The sequence below is a fragment of the Crinia signifera genome, chromosome 4, assembly GCF_055691185.1.
Source record: "Crinia signifera chromosome 4, ASM5569118v1, whole genome shotgun sequence".
NCBI lineage: Eukaryota > Metazoa > Chordata > Amphibia > Anura > Myobatrachidae > Crinia > Crinia signifera.
In genome coordinates this window covers 21,929,336-21,945,907 of record NC_139220.1, presented here as the reverse complement: position 1 = coordinate 21,945,907, position 16,572 = coordinate 21,929,336, and the positions used below count along the sequence as shown (strand labels likewise).

General features: G+C 43.4%; 1 protein-coding gene across 2 annotated transcripts in view; it reads left to right on the top strand.

Moving 5' to 3' along the window:
* The window catches only part of ATP10B (ATPase phospholipid transporting 10B (putative)), a 319,815-nt gene extending 304,338 nt beyond the window's left edge, over positions 1 to 15,477 (top strand). The window contains exons 16-23 of one of the 2 annotated variants that reach the window (XM_083181402.1): positions 503 to 812; positions 1,946 to 2,022; positions 2,757 to 2,882; positions 7,809 to 8,009; positions 8,744 to 8,824; positions 10,206 to 10,310; positions 11,635 to 11,819; positions 13,546 to 15,477. In XM_083181402.1, the coding sequence (XP_083037528.1) occupies positions 503 to 812; positions 1,946 to 2,022; positions 2,757 to 2,882; positions 7,809 to 8,009; positions 8,744 to 8,824; positions 10,206 to 10,310; positions 11,635 to 11,819; positions 13,546 to 13,933 (1,473 nt within the window). In that variant the 3' untranslated portion in view covers positions 13,934 to 15,477. The remainder of the gene's footprint in view (positions 1 to 502; positions 813 to 1,945; positions 2,023 to 2,756; positions 2,883 to 7,808; positions 8,010 to 8,743; positions 8,825 to 10,205; positions 10,311 to 11,634; positions 11,820 to 13,545) is intronic. The other variant, XM_083181404.1, reaches the window with a different exon arrangement.
* Positions 15,478 to 16,572: the final 1,095 nt, after the last annotated feature.

The following is a 16,572-nucleotide window of genomic DNA, read 5'->3' as shown; positions in this document are numbered from 1 at the left end:
AGCATTGGGGGAGGGGGGGCAGGCGTTTGGGTTGGCAGGGTTAAGCCACTCGCTAAGCAGCAAACGACCACCACTTAGTGAGTGGTAGTGAATCACGCCCATCAAGAGATATTATAAACGATATTGCTCATTTTGACTCTTTTGAGTGATATTTATTATAATAATTTTTGGTGTGTATATGCAATATCGTTACCGATGCACGCCTGGTTAACGACCCCCCCCTTTCATCTGCTGTATGCCCAATGTTGACTATATAGTCAGGGAGGCAGTGCTAGCAGCGGGGGATGGGTGACCTCACCGAACGATATCATTAGCAATATCATTCAGTATGTATGCGCTATATGATTTAACCGGCCAGTGTGGATGGGGCGTAAGAGTCTCTCCACTTCATCTGTCACCAAGCTTCAAAAAATAGTCACCGTATACGCACAAAATAAGACACTTGGGTTCCCCTTGTTCAAATTCCAGGCTAGTAGCCGCTTTGTCACGTTGTGTCTTGCAGGAGACCTGCGAGTCCATCTTGGACTGCACCCTGGAGGAAGTGAAGAGGTTTTGCACCGAGAAAAAAAAGAGGCGCTTCTTCCAGAGAAAGAGGACAGAACCCGAGGAGGAGGAGGTAGCACCACCTAAAGTTGGACTGGTGATTGATGGGAGAACTTTAAATGTGGTCTTTCAAGGTGGCTTGGAAAACAAATTTCTGGAGCTGAGCAAGTACTGCCGTTCGGTCTTGTGCTGCCGCGCCACGCCTCTGCAGAAGAGTTTGGTTGTCAATCTAGTCCGGGGCAAGTTAAAGGTCATGACGCTTTCAATAGGTAAATTCCCAACCTATGCACGTTACATAGAAACTTTCTTTTTGTTTTAAACTAAAGTCGAAATTTTCCGTGAGCAGCGACTATATGATTCTGTGTAACCATAATACGTATCTTCAGAGTCTCACTTCATGTATTGGACAGCAGGGTTGGTCAAGTGGTTAGCGTTATCGGTTCACGCACTGAGATCTTGAGTTTACCCCAATTTGACGAGTTGCCCTAAGGTCTATACCAGCAGTTATAGACAGAGATCCATTGCGTTGAAAGCATTGGTTCTAGATGGGTAGGAAGTTGGAGCTTGACCTGAAGTTCCCACTTTTGCATAGTGCACTATGGCCCTTATTCAAGTCCGATTGCACAGGGGGCTCGTTCGCACGGGGACCAATATTTCTTGCATGCGCTTGTTGCGTGTGGCCACGCAAGCAACCTTGCGGGTGAGGGACAGAGAGGGGCTTTTAGAGGCGTGCGCCATTACTATATGTTAACGCCCAGCATTCATCACTGGATGTCATCTGCCGCCTACTTGCTCTGAGGCAAACTTACATATGCGTGAGCCTTCACCATCATTCGCTGGTCGGATCCCACCAGGCTGCTGATGTTACTGTGTAAGATCCATTCGCATGCCCTGCGTGCGAATTTGCCTTGCGATTGGGTGGCGGCCAGCCACCATTTGCATGACGGGGTTTGGTGGAATCAACCAGAATAACCCCCTATGTCAGGCCTGGCCAACCTGTGGCTTTCCAGATGTTGTGAAACTACAAATCCCAGCATTCCTTGCCACAGTTTTAACACTACCTTATAACAAAACTGTGGCAAGGCATGATGGGATTTGTAGTTTCACAACATCTGGAGAGCCACAGGTTGGCCAGGCCTGCCCTGTGTATATCTCAATGCAACCTTTGTGATGCACACACAATAGCTGGGCGGAGACATGTATGGCAATGTGCGTGCGAGTTCTGTTGAGGCGCAGTGATGCAGAACCAAGGTGGTGAGTGGGGCAGGTGTGTGACTGACCTCCGAGGTAGCGGTTCCCTGTGATCAGTGCAGATTTGTAACTACAGTATATACACATGAAAGAAGGATAAGTGATTAAATACTGTAAGTCCCTAGGAAGCCTCTAACTGTTATTATTTCAGGTGATGGTGCCAATGATGTCAGCATGATTCAGGCTGCAGACATTGGGATTGGAATCTCCGGGCAAGAAGGCATGCAGGTATTTTCCGAAATATATATATATATATATTTTCTAGGAGAGGAAAGAGGAGCGCTCCAAATAGTGCTTTATCTTTTTTATTTTCAACACAATAAAATCCGACAGGTACACTTTAAGATGGTATCACGTACCGCAACAGACGGTTAGGCACAATCGTGAGTGATCAACAGAATAAGTTTGGTCTGCCCCAAGCAGCAAGATAGCAGGATGCAGGATGCGAGTATATATATAATTTTGTCTGTTGTTGTCGTCGTCGTCCCCACACACACACACACCTTTTCTCTCTCTCTCTCCCCCCCCCCCCCCCCCTAGACCCCTTTACCCAAATTGACCAGTGGATTGTGTTTGATATAGCTTTTGTCATTCGACTCCATTTTTGGTTTCACATTTTACGGTCTTCATCTTGTCTTTTGCCTCTTTTCCATACTCCCTTCTCTTCCCCCTTTTTTCCCCCTTTGTCAGATGCATAATCATGTACAAACCTTTGTTTACCCATAGCCATTTCCCCATATTGGTCCACACAACACTCACCCACCCATAAGCTACATTATAGTCCAGATAGATTTTCTTCACTAACACTAAAATATAAAAATAAAAACAAAATTAATATAAAATAAGGGGAGACCCATTTTTTTAGCTGTGCTTTATAAAACTTGTTTTCACATTTGTAATAGTTTAATTTTATAATTTTGGAACTAGAAATATACATGTCATTGCATTTTTCTTGATTTCAGGCGGTAATGTCCAGCGATTTCGCCATTTCCCGCTTTAAGCATCTCAAGAAACTATTGCTTGTCCATGGTCATTGGTGCTACACTCGACTGGCAAAAATGGTGATCTATTTCTTCTACAAAAATGTGGTAGGTTTTACAGCAACAGATATAGGGCATTTTGTTCGGTAATCTCAACTCTCAAGTTTACCCGACTAGTCATGTTTTCAGGATTTCCATCTGAGGATACTGGTGGGATAATTTACTGACCAGCACCGTCTTGTTACCTGACTGTTTGAGGGGGCGGTGTCTGCAGGACTTTCCTTTCTCCCCTCTCAGTGATTTATGGCTGATATCACCGGGAGGTGGAACTTTGGTTCAGTGGGGGCAGGGCTAAGGTATTAGGGCGGGGCTATGGTCCAGCACTGCTAAACAGCCTGCATCAGCTGTAGTCCATAAAAGCCAGATAGGGCTGATGGGATTTGGGAGCACTCTCTGCTATGGCAGATGGACTGGCAGTCCCAGGTGGACAAAACAACTCCCCCTGGGTTTACCTGTCTGGTTCTCTAGCTGGGAGCATTTCCTAGGTAAGATCTGCCACTGTTATTGACCCATCTATTACTGACAGGCCTGAGCATGGTTAAAGAAGTCTGCCGCACATGGCCTGTTGGCAGGACTTGGGGAATGGAGTTGAGAATCCATGACCTATAAATTACTTGTTTAACTTCAATATGTATCAAAAACATTTCTAATCCTGCGCCAATGGAATTGCAGACTAGCAGCAGCAGGCTTTGTAGCAAACAATGATAAGAACATATGGTAATATTGACCTACACTAGATGGAAAATGTCACCCTCTGCGCGCATGTCCTTCCAATGCGAAAAGTGTGGTTCTCTGGAAACCAATGCCATTTGAAGATAGCGTAGAGAGGAGAGGGGGCTTGGAAGTCTAATGCGATCCTCTCTCCAAAGCTGCATTTGTGGCATAGGTGTCCTGACGGACCGAGGAGGGTGTCGAGGCTCGTTGCCGGGGGGTGTCGAGGCTCGTTGCCGGGGGGTGTCGAGGCTCGTTGCCGGGGGGTGTCGAGTCTCGTTGCCGGGGGGTTGTCGAGGCTCGTTGCCGGGGGGGGGGTGTCGGGCTCGTTGCCGGGGGGGTGTCGGGCTCGTTGCCGGGGGGTGTCGGGCTCGTTGCCGGGGGGTGTCGGGCTTGTTGCCGGTGGGGGGGGGGATCAGGTGCTTGTTGCCGGGGGGGGGGGTGTCAGGTGCTTGTTGATAGGGGGGTGTCAGGTGCTTGTTGCCAGGGGGGGTGTCAGGTGCTTGTTGATAGGGGGGTGTCAGGTGCTTGTTGCCGGGGGGGGGGGTGTCAGGTGCTTGTTGCCGGGGGGGTGTCAGGTGCTTGTTGCCGGGGGTTGTCAGGTGCTTGTTGCCATGGGGTGTCAGGTGCTTGTTGCCATGGGGTGTCAGGTGCTCATTGCCAGAGGGTGCTGTGCTCATTGACACCTCAATGGTGCACCTCATGTCCGCAGGTGCACCAGTGCTTCAGACACTTCCTGGTAACGATACACTTCTCTGGTAGACACTAGAGGTCTAGTAGGGCAGCCAGACCTCATGGAACCAGCATAGAACAGGCTCTGGCTCCCCCATGCCTCTACTTGATCACGGTAGCATTTATGCATTACTGTATTAGCCCCTAAAACCATACATGGCTTAAAATCTGAATTTGAGGAATAGCAAACTTGGGGAACATTTAAACTGTAAATAATACATATACGGTATGAAAGGTTTAATCCTGTCCTAATAATATGCAGCTGTCTCTAGCAACAAGACAGATCTTCCTGTTCTTCAGGGCTGCTTTATGAGTAATCTACGTATAGTCCCTAATTGATTATAGCATCCATCAAATTAAATTAGTGCAAACAATTTGCATAAACAACACATAATATAAGATGCTTATTGTCAACTCTTAAAACAATTTTAACGTAGGAATATGTGCGAGGATAGAACACGAAGTTATATCAGCTTGCGGTTGTCACGGCAACCTTTTCGTTCCTCTCCTAAAATGTACGTTTTGCATTGTTGTTTATGTTTCTGGGTTTATTACAGTTCAAAATAAATCCTGTTTGGTAAAAGTTTAATAATGCAAATGATGCGATTACGGCAAATGAACCTAATTTGAATAAATGAGTTGCTTAGAGATGATCTTTAAATCAAGACGGAAAATGGGCAGAGAGTACTGCAACTTTAAGTAACGATGCAATTTTCATTGACATATTTAAGGATTATAGAGTTAGAAAACTATTTAACGGTTTTGTATTCTTCCATTATTATTACTGTTCAATAGCAAAAAAAACCAAAAACCCTCATTAATCCCAGAATGCTTGCCGCTAACATAAAAGCTCCATTATCTTTACCCATTAACTTCAGATTAATTTAATCACGTTAATAAATGAACATGGCGGTCCTGCGGGGAGAATGGATGCGCAGGAGAGAGATCAGTTTTGCTAGTTTAAATGATTTTTAAAAACAGTTGATACAACAGGCAGACCTGTGATGTTATGTTAGGGTATGAGACGAGGACGGGGAACAATTGGCCCTCCGGCTGTTTTTGAACTACGCATGCCAGCATGCCCTGCAACAGTTTTGCTATTTGGCCATGCTAAATTTGTTGCAAGGCATGCTGGGATGCGTAGTTCAACAACAGCTGGAGGGCCAAAGGTTCCCCATCCCTGGTGAGAGGCGTCTAGTTTCTTGTATGTCCCACAATGCAATGAAAAAGCCTTTTCGCTGTGTATGTTAAAATATAATGCATAGGGGGATGGTTATGGATTAGCGCAGCGGTTCTCAAACTGTGGGTCCTGACCCCAAAGTGGGTCCCGACCTTCTCAGCATGGGGTCGTGACTCCATGTTGCTGACCATCAGGCTGATGACTTTTCTAATCTCAGTCAGTGATTCAGGGAGTCTGATAGATCTGTTGAACTGTTATGTTAGACTGTCTGATGACGACACATGTGATGTAGGGATGGCCATCGTTGCCATTGCCACCGATGGTTGCCATCAATGGCAATTCTGCAACTGGCCATCGATAGTGCTAAACTATGCAATGGATGACCATCGATATTTTTACATATCGATGGTCATCCATTGTGTTTGATTGATTGGCCTGTGGGCCAATCAAAATATGGGGGGCGGGGCTTCACGGGTGTCAGGGGCGAGGCTATGCTCCGTGTCCCGGCACTTTAAGAAAAAAAAAAGCAAAACATTGTTTTGCTGTTCCATCGATGGAGGGAAACCATCTGGTTCTCCCCCATCGATGGCAAAAGTATTCAACATCGGCCATGAACCATCAATGATTTCGAATCATCGATGGTCAATGGCCATCCCTAATGTGATGTGATGACCTTCTGCAGTAACTTGCTGGGGTCCTGTCATTATTTGTATTGTCTGATGGGGTCCCGGAGCAAATTAGTTTGAGGACCCCCTGATTAGCGGATAGATGGGTCTGTCAACAATATCATGGTCAACGGCATCTAGTTAGACGTCTATACTTGGTCGACCGGGTTTACATAGACAGTGATGCTGGATCGATGGGAGGCAAGCATCAACGGGAACCTGGTTGACACTAGTTTTTCTTCTTTTTTGGTGCCGTCCACTTGGTTCCTACTCTACTATCCAAGTGGAAAAAGAGTAGGAATATAAACGTGCGCTGAGTTTACCAAAAAAAAGACAAAACCTGTGTTGCCCTTGCTACTGTTGACCAGGTTCCCATCGATGCATGCCTCCCATCGATCCAGCATCACTGTCTATGTAAACCCGGTTGACCAAGTATAGACGTCAAACTAGACTCCATCGACCATGGTATTGTTGACAACCCGTTGATCCGCTAATCCATAACCATCGCCCTATGCGTTATATTACAACGTGCACAGTAAAAAGGCTTTTCCATAGCATTATGGGACATATGAGAAACTTAAAGTTTACCAAATAATGTGCAAGTGGCCAAGTTGTAGAGATTCACCTTCTGTAATGCTAAGCAATGACTAAACACTGGTAGGACCCACCTAGACCCAGCCCCGACATTAAATCAACATCTTCCATGTTTTATAATAAAGTCTTCCTTTCCTCCATGCAGCCCTAACATTACATTGATATAACTTGGTTTAATTAAATAGGCCTTTGTTCTTTTTTTTTTGTATATTACCTGCACACATTGTTCAATTGGCAGAGCGCACTTTCTTTCCAGACCCGTCATCTCCCATCAGTCTCTGTATATTTCCTTAAATAATGTAATTTGTACTTCAATGCACCTTTGTCCTCCTTGATGTCCCATTGAGGTGTGGTATAGAAGCAGGGATGGTGCAAGATGTTTCGGCACCCTAGGCAAAACTGCTCCAACCACCACCCACATACAGATACCAACCTTTCAGAACCTCAGGTGGCGTCGTACTAGTTCAACATCTGCCATTTGCATGAAATTCAACAAAGATGCCGCTGCATGAGTCATCCTTAATTTTGTGATAGACTCAGGGGCGCCGCGCCCCTCCCAAATTTTGTAGCCCCTGGGCAGCTGCCTAATGATAGAGCCCGCCCTGTATAGAAGATGTACAGCATCTAGGTAGACACTTATTAGTTCAGTCCAACATGGTCAAAAGGTCATCAAGGACAAAAGATAAAGTTAAATAGTGAATAAGTTGGACTGGGTGTAAATGTCGACGTGACACTTGTCAACACAGAAATGATCAACACATGATTTTTTTTTTCGTGTTTCATTTTGTATGTTTCACCTTATATGACCACAATCGATGGAAAAGTGTACCCTCGCAGCTCGCTTCGTTCGCTGCACTAGGCCACGTGGATAGCATATCAAGCACAAGTTGGGAAAATATGTACATATTGACCATATTCACGTTGACCTTTAGTCAACCTTTCACCTTTTGAGCTTTTATATATGTAGAACATCTGGTGTTGAGCTATCATCCAGATACTCCCGTTGATGTCATACATTTCATATTGCCCATGTATGCACAGTAGAGTTAATCCTCGACCCCGAAGGCTCACAAAATGTCTTTTCCTTGCCAGGCTTATGTCAACCTGCTGTTCTGGTTCCAGTTCTTCTGTGGTTTTTCGGGGACTACTATGATAGACTATTGGCAACTGATCTTTTTCAACCTCTTCTTCACATCCGTGCCTCCTCTCATTTGTGGGGTAATGGACAAAGATGTGTCAGCAGAGACTCTCATGAGTTTGCCGGATCTTTACAAAAGTGGCCAGAACTCGGAGGTATGCAATAAACTACTCTTAATAATCCATGCTATCTAATTTGCAATCATGATGGTGATTATACTGTAATTAGAATTTGCTTTTATTTGATATACCTTTAGTTGGGACTGTACGCTAGGAAAGGCCGTCAACCATTGATGATTAGCATCTTTCAACAGTTAACCATTAATACTACAATGCTTTTTTTCCATTAATGGGGGGATACAGTGGTTCTTTACCATCAATGGTACAGAGCCCTAAAGTTTTTTTTTACTTTTTCCTAGATGCAAGGACATGGTGCCTAGCTCCGCCCCCCAACATGACTTTTGTAGCCCAGCCCTACCTCTGATTGGCCCACTGTAGTTTGAGCAGGATTGACTGCTGGTGGATAAAATAATTGATGGTTCCCCATAAATCGTTTCATACCATTGAGGTTCTCCACAAATGGTATCTTCGATGGTGACCATTGATGGGTAGCCTCTACTGGTCATCCCTACTATATTCTCTAATCCGTTACATCAACAGAGGCTCAGACGGTCAAAAGATCTCGTAGGTACAGTAGCATGGACGGCTTTTGAAAGGGCTGTTTTAGCGGAGTAAATTCCTCTTGCTGAAATTTTTAGTCATTAAAAAGACCCCCTAAGCAGCACATGTACATTTATTGTGACTACTTATGGTGTGAACGTATATGTATATTTCCTACATGGAAATGCAACAATGGACAGTGCTGATAGGTCTGTTCTTTTTACCTACAGTCATACAGGATGTCTACCTTTTGGATCACCATTCTTGATGCCTTCTACCAGAGTCTTGTTTGTTTCTTTGTTCCGTTCTTTGTAAGTACTTTTAATTATACTTAATTTCTTAAAAATATTTGGCTGGTGTATCCAACCTTCTAAAGAGGACGAGTGATAGTTTTCCAGAGAAGCAAATCAGAACTTAGCTATTATTTTATAGCATGTATGTGTGTAATTATAGCTGGAAGCTAATTGGTCTCCTCTTTATCAAATCTGATACAGCTCATCCTATACAGCAGAATGGTGGTAGGTCAGGAAGGTAAATGTGGGTGAACCGGAAGGTACATTGGGTAAACCGGTGATTTAGTAAAGTAGTTCAGCAATTGTGACTCTTTAATCAACATAAAGGGCCATCAACCAAAGTCTCATAAATGAAAGCGGATGAGCGTCCTACGACCTTTTCATACCCCCACTATCCACGTCGGCGCAGAGTTTATTTTATATAGTGTGGTGAGCGCAGCGCGCCACCGAGCCCGAAGCGTGGCGAGCAGACGCGTATTACTTTACATGTATTCCGCGTCCCCTCACAGGGCTCGCTACGCTCGCCACACTATATAAAATCAACTCCACGCCGACGTGGATAGTGGGGGTATGAAAAGGTCGTAGGAGGAGTACCGCCGCCCCTCGGGGGCTCACTGCGCTCGCCATGCTTCAGGTTGGCATTGATAGTGGGGGTGCCGTTGGGGGTGCTTTTAACATAGTAAGCACCCAACACGTTTAATTAACTTATAGGGGCCACTTTTAACATGGGAAAACCCTTTAGGGTGCTTATACAATTTTAAATCGCATACCATTGTATATGTGATAGAATGGCATACAATGCCATACAATTCGATGGTATACAATTTAAAATTGTATAACATCGGCTGCCATCGCGCAACATCGCATCGCATACCATAGCATGCCTTATGGTCTGCGATGCGATGGGCGCCGTGCTAGTACACAAGTACCATACCATTTATTTGGTCTCTCTCCTAAATTATAAAAAGTCACAGACCAATCAAACCCATCCAAATCTTTTGCTGGAAACCCACTATGCTGACGCTTGATATGTCTGGTCAGACATCACAACTTGATAGGCATTAGATTTGCCTGCCCAGCGGTGATGTAATTGTTTTAAATTCCTGCAGCCGGCATATGGGTTGGTCTGCGTGTCGGCCGTATGCCCAGCCAGATAATGCTGACATATCTACAAGATACTTCAGCAGTGCTGCGTGATGGTTCCGAGACTTATCAGCTGTATACACCCGATAGTGAGTTACTGATACATCATCTGTAGCTCAAACAAGTGATATTGCCTTCAATTTATTATTAGTGTAATGTTTCTAGAAGATGGTTTGGAAAAAAAACTATTTTATAAAGCAATAAAATGAAATCTGTCCATGTAATCTAATTCTCTCTTTTTTGTTGCTCCTTTAAGACCTACTATAAATCTGGGGTCGGCCTTTTGTCATTTGGAACCCCTATTAACACTGTAGCTCTCCTAACTATTTTACTACACCTTGCCATTGAGATAAAGACTTGGGTAAGTATTATTAAGTTTTTATAGCATTCTTTATGTTCTTGTAGTAATAGTTTTTTCAGAGTTGCACCTTTGCCACTTCTGCAGGAATAATTCAATGGTTATCGCCAATGGCTATGCTGAAATCTATACAGTGCCCTCTTGGGCATCACAGGCTGACTCTGGGGGGGGGACCAGCATCTCCAGGGATGCTGGGCACGACCCCAGAGCGATTAAAATGGAGACTTTGTGGTGCCATGCCCCCTGCCTGGCGGCTTTACCTCTGGCAGAGTGGGGGGTGGGGGTGTCACTGCAGAGTGTGCAAAATCCCCAGGGGTTAAAGTGAGGGGGAACGGGGTGGAACTGAGTTCCACCACCTCTAATGGTGCGGTGGAACATTTTAACCTCCACATTGGCCCTGCCCAGTAATTCTCACAGAAAAGCATTCTAGTTTGCAGGGGGTGGCTACCACTGGCCCTGCCTAATGGGGGGAGAGGAGGGGGTGAATTAGGTGGCATTGAGAAATGAGTTCCCTCACCTCTGCATGACCACTTTATTCCCTGGGTATCACTCTGAGGCCCTAATTTGTGAGCAACATAATTGGGGTTTATAAGCTGGTTCCACCTCTGCTAAATTTGAGGTTAAAAGTGTAAAGTTAAAATAAACTTTCATTTGTTTGACACTACATTCTATAGTATTTTTAATGAATTGTAGAATGTGTACACACTAAGATATATTGTTCTTACAGCTGACGAAGAATATTGGGTGTATCTACCCATGTGTACACCGGTGTAAATAACATCACAGACACAGTGCGTCTTGCAGATATGTTGGTGCCCTTGCCTGTGTGTGTAGGTGTCCCGTCATGTGACCTGTTATGCTGGCCGCAACAATCGCCAACCATTACATATCTGTCCAGTTGCGCATAGCGGGCGCTTGGTCAAATGTGTTCCTAGCCTTAAGTTGAACATCTATTATTATTGTGTTACTGTGAGCTCGAGTTTGCTGTTTGCATGGAAACTACAAGAAGATACATTTAAGATTGAAGATGTCCTAACACGGAGGTTCCCGAACGTGGCAAGCTCTGGACCCTGATAATCCAGGTTTTAAGTTTATTCATGGCTCAGCACAGATGGTTAATTTCCTACTAATTAATTCACCTGTATCCAAGCATGGATCTACTTAAGGTGGATTGAGGACTGCATTTGGGAACCACCATACCCAAGCTTAGCTTTAAAATGCTGAAAAAGTCAGAATAAATGACTGGTTAGTGTGCCCATTAAACAACAATTTCTTCTTTATCTAATTATTTTTTGACTTTTTTAATTATTATTATTATTATTTACAGACCATTATCCACTGGGTCACCATTTTGGGAAGCTTTGTCGCCTACTTTGTGGTCTCGTTGGCCTACAGTGCCATCTGTCTTTCATGTGAAGTGCCAAGCCCATATTGGGTGATGGAGGTGCAGATGTGTGACCCCATGTTCTACTTAGTGTGCATTATTACACCAGTCATCGCTCTCTTACCAAGGTAAGCATAATTAGTGCCGGTTTCCTTGTGCAAAATCCTACACACCGCATCCATCTTCTCAACACTAACTAAGGACCAGGTCCCTGATCTCCTTTAACACCTCAAGCAACAGCCTGCTCCCTGTACCCATTCCCTGCCAGCTACTCTGTTCCTGAGCAACTTTTGTGCAACCATCTTGTGGAGAGCACTGTTGCACTATCTTCATTATGCTCTGTTGGTGATGCATCAAATCCTAAGCTAAGATGGCCGCCGTTTGGTCTTTTGAGCAGCGCCATCATGCCACTGTGAATGAGAGCCACTGCAATTTAAACTTTAGAGGGAGAGTCTTCACTATTGCTGTATACCGCTACTACTTGTATATGTGCCGCTACCCTCATTTAGTGCTGATTGATGATCTATATGCTCAAGCTCCACTCTATCATTTAGAATCTTAATGTATGTAACTGTGAGTACACTCTTCTACTCCCACAATACTGATCAATGATCTTCTTAGAAAAAAATATCTGGAGTCATCCTCCTGGACCGTTCTGCTTTTGACAAAGTTGATCACCCTCTATTCTTGTATAACCTTCACCCCACTTGCCTTTTGGACACAGATGGTGCCAGTTTCTACCTTTTTTAATCTGCTCCATTAGGGACTGTTGAGGTTCATTTTTCAATACCACCTCAATGATGCCACCAAAACCTACCTCCGATTCCCTGACCTCTTTCCTGCCATAGTATCACATATAACTGTCTCTGCTATCTAAACTTGGATGTCCCAGTGCCCTTTAAGAGGGTTATTTACTAAGATGGGAGTTCTATTGAAGCTGGGATGTTGTTATGGGTAACCACTCAGATACTGATGGTAAATAAATAAGTAGATACCGATTGGTTGCCCGTAGCAACATCCCATATTTAATAGAACTCCGATCTTAGTAAATTAACTCCTAAATCTCCACTTATCTAAAAGTGAGCATGTTCGTTCTTCCCAGAGTTACGCCACCCCCCCCCCCCCCCCCCAAAATCTCTGCTGCCTCTCAAACACGCTCCCTTAATGTCACACTTCAGTGAGGAATACTGCTTTATTCCTCACATCCTTTATTACTTTCTCACCTCATAGTTTGATATTTTTTGCTAGAATACTCTATTTTTGCTACCAACATTTTGTTACTTTCTCTCATCATTTCCCACTGTGAATACTGACACAATATCCCATCTCCAGAGGTGGAGCTGCAGCACATTTCAAAATTCAAATAGGGGAGGCACACCCACTGCCACAAACTGCCATTCCAAACTTACTCTCTGGAAGTGGGTGTGGCTCCCCTGTTTGAATTTTGAACTGTGCTGCAGCCCCCCCTCTGGATCTGCCACTGCTACTGTCCACACCTGTAGAACTCTTTCACTTTTAAAAACAAAAATTGCAATTTTTGTTTACTAATGTCTCCACTTAACACAAACTGTGCTGTATCTCTGCACGGTGCAAAGAAACCTAAAAATAAATCAGAGGTATTTTAAATATGGATAACAGAAATATTTTTTTAAGCTCCGTGCATGTCAGCAATCAAAGGTTAATAGTTCGACTTTTACTGATGAAATTGGAATAGTCAACTGAAATGTAAAATGGTATATGCGGTCTCTAGCTGTACGCTATACAGCACTGAATAATTAAAGATGTATGTTAATGACCATATTCTGTATGCCCCAGGTGAGCAATGTTGTAACTGTAATTGTCTTTCTTGACCAGGTATTTTATTATCACACTGAGGGGAACAGTTGGGGTCGCACCCACTACAAAAGCACGTAAATTGGATAAACTGTGCAAAGAAGAAAGAGAAATAAAAATACAAGACTGGAAAGAAAGAATCAACCAGGCTTCGAACACTTGTAACTCAACATTAAATACAGACTTTTTACCCTCTACTCCAGAGAGGGGGCTTCACAACGTATGTTCCCCCATCCAAGAGGAAAAGTACAATTCGCCCAGGGACTTGGATACTTCAAGATCACCATTTCCAAAATCTACACCCAATGCTGTGGCCCCTGCTAGAGGTGTAGTGGATCTTTTAAGGGAGAACTCCGAAGACTTTGCTAGAGCCAGCCACCGCCGGTCTATAAGTACCGTCACTGTGTAGAGATGGACGTTATTGGGAATTTGCACATTTGTTTCCCAATGTATACGTGCACTTTGGCCATCCTCTGATAAACCCATATTGGGCAAAGTAACAGAGGTGAAGGTTGCCTCTATAGTTCAACTGTGAAGTTGTTTTACACTCTGAAGACCAATTTGATAATCCCAAATGATGGGTAAAGACTTTTTCAAATGAAGGAAGGATAGCCATCTATTTGAGTTCTTGACTGTTCATAAATGTTTGCGTCTTTTTTTTTAACGAGCTGCTGGCAGGCTACATTATAACAAACGTTTACAATAATCAAGTTTCTTCTTAGTACATCAGTGTTGCTGTCCACGCATTCTTCCATGGTATTATGAGAAATGCGTACGAGTCTATCCACCTCTCTCCTGGAAAACAACCACCATCTGCAAGCTCGCCATTTTAGATTCACCATTGACTGAAGATTCAGTGTCCAATACCGCGAGAAGGCCACAGCTGACAACGAATGAAAATCCTCATCATTCCTGGTCAGAAACTGATTGGGTGGAGATAAATAGAGTTTGTAGTCTGCCAAAAACAATTGCACAAAATCCAAAAACTTGAATTACTTTGTTTTGTTAGTCTGTAAAACTGGTGGAAGAATTAGAATCACGACTGACTATTGCATTTAATGTCACATTTCTTTGTTTACAGTGACAGCGGTTCTTTTAAAAAATGAAACCTGGGCTGGCAATGTGTGTAGATTTTCTCTCCAACCTCCTATTCACACGCCTCAATCCAGTTATGCCAAAATCATAGGGTGCCAAGTTACTAAACCATAACTTATTCCTACACTCCACAAATACCGATTTTAATGTTGAATGCGTTGTATTACATTTAATGCAATTTGTTTTTAAAAGTTGCGATGTCATGAGCAAAGGACACTGTAGAATTTAAACTATTTGTTTTTTATCTATTGAAATTTTTGAATGCATTTTTTGTTAAATTAAATATATTTATCAAGTTCTTGGATCCACTCCGTTTACTTCATAATTAGTGGGGAAGAGATTTCATGGAACGTCTCGTCACAATAGCAGAAGACAACCGGTTAATGTTCTCTACCTAAGACTTCCGCACGCAACGGTAATCATTGAAGGGTATTTTATTACTTTCAAAAACAGGCCTCCATTTCTGATGAATAATGGAGTTTGCGTAAGCCTGGCAATACTTTATGCACAGTAGGCAAAGATCAATAATGTTGTGTGGTTAACCTTGTTCCCTAGATACTTACAGTAAGGGATGGGAGCTGGATTCCAATGCCGTTGCACTGTGATTCTCCCTATCCGTCAAATTAATGAGGAGCAAAAGGGTGTAATTCACTTAGCCAAAAAGTGGAGTCTGTTCAATAGTTTACAGTTTAAGACAGGCACATATTTAATAGATCTCTCCTCCTCAACACTGCAGAAGCTGTATCGTTTAATCTGCGGCCCCCATTAAGCGCCTCGTGCTAATTTTATCCTGCCCTTTGAAACCGTTTCTTTTTTTTTCTGTAATCACAATGGAATAAACATATGAAGTAGCTTATTGGGGCAGGGGAACGGAGTTTATATCACCAGGTCCCTCCAGTTGGTTACTGCAATTATAAATTATACTTTAGTTTACAATCTGCTCACGGCTCTTAACACATCAGGGGAAATTTCTTAAAAGATGGGAGTTCTATTTCACATGGGATATTCCCAACCAATTAGATACTATCGATTATCTTCTAGAAGTTGCTAAATAAGTAGTAGATTTTATTTGGTTGCCCATAGCAATATCCCATCTTCAATAAAACTCCCATCTTAGTAAATTTCCTTTATCATCTCTTCTATTGTATATAAAGTCACTGTAATGCTGGTTTTAAAATATATGGGACATAGATGTAGGTTAAAAGAGACATAGCTTTTAAGTTAATGAGAACTCTTTGTATGGTTCGGGCTTCCTATCATGGACCTTCGTGTTTCTACTCCAGAGAAAATCCTGATTCCAGAACCCATAAGGATGAATCATGTTTGAGTATTTGGAAGACCGATAAGGGAACCTATCAAACCTTGGGTAGAGGACAAGTGGAGTCTTTGCCCATTGGTTGCTATGAGCATTATAGTCCATAGCAACCAATTGATTTGTTGCTATGGGTAACCTCTTCACTTGTCCTATATAGGTTTGATGCATCTCGCCCTTAAGGTCTTAAATTCCTTGGGGTTGAGGTATCAAGCAGTGAAAAGAGTGGACCAGTGGTTGCCCATTGCAACCAATCAGCTTAGAGGTAGCATTCTAGAAAGTGATCGGTAGATGCTGATTGGTTGCTAAGGGCAAGTTCTCAAACTGTTCCGTTTTCACCAAAGCTGGGTAAGACTGCTATTACTGCATTTGGCTTCTCTTTGGAGAAGACTGGGATAGCTAAAGGTGGCCATACACACGCAGATTTATCTTCAGATCTGGCTGGTTGGAACAAAGACATGGTTATGGATGAGAGCAAATGGCAGTTGACCATTTGCTTGGAAATGCTGGAAACCTGACAAACTGTCACTCATTCATAACCATGTTTTTGTTCCAACCAGCCAGATCTGAAGATAAATCTTACTAGTGTATGGGCACCTTAAGAAGCACCCACTAGGGGTGTCTAGGGCTAAATATAACTT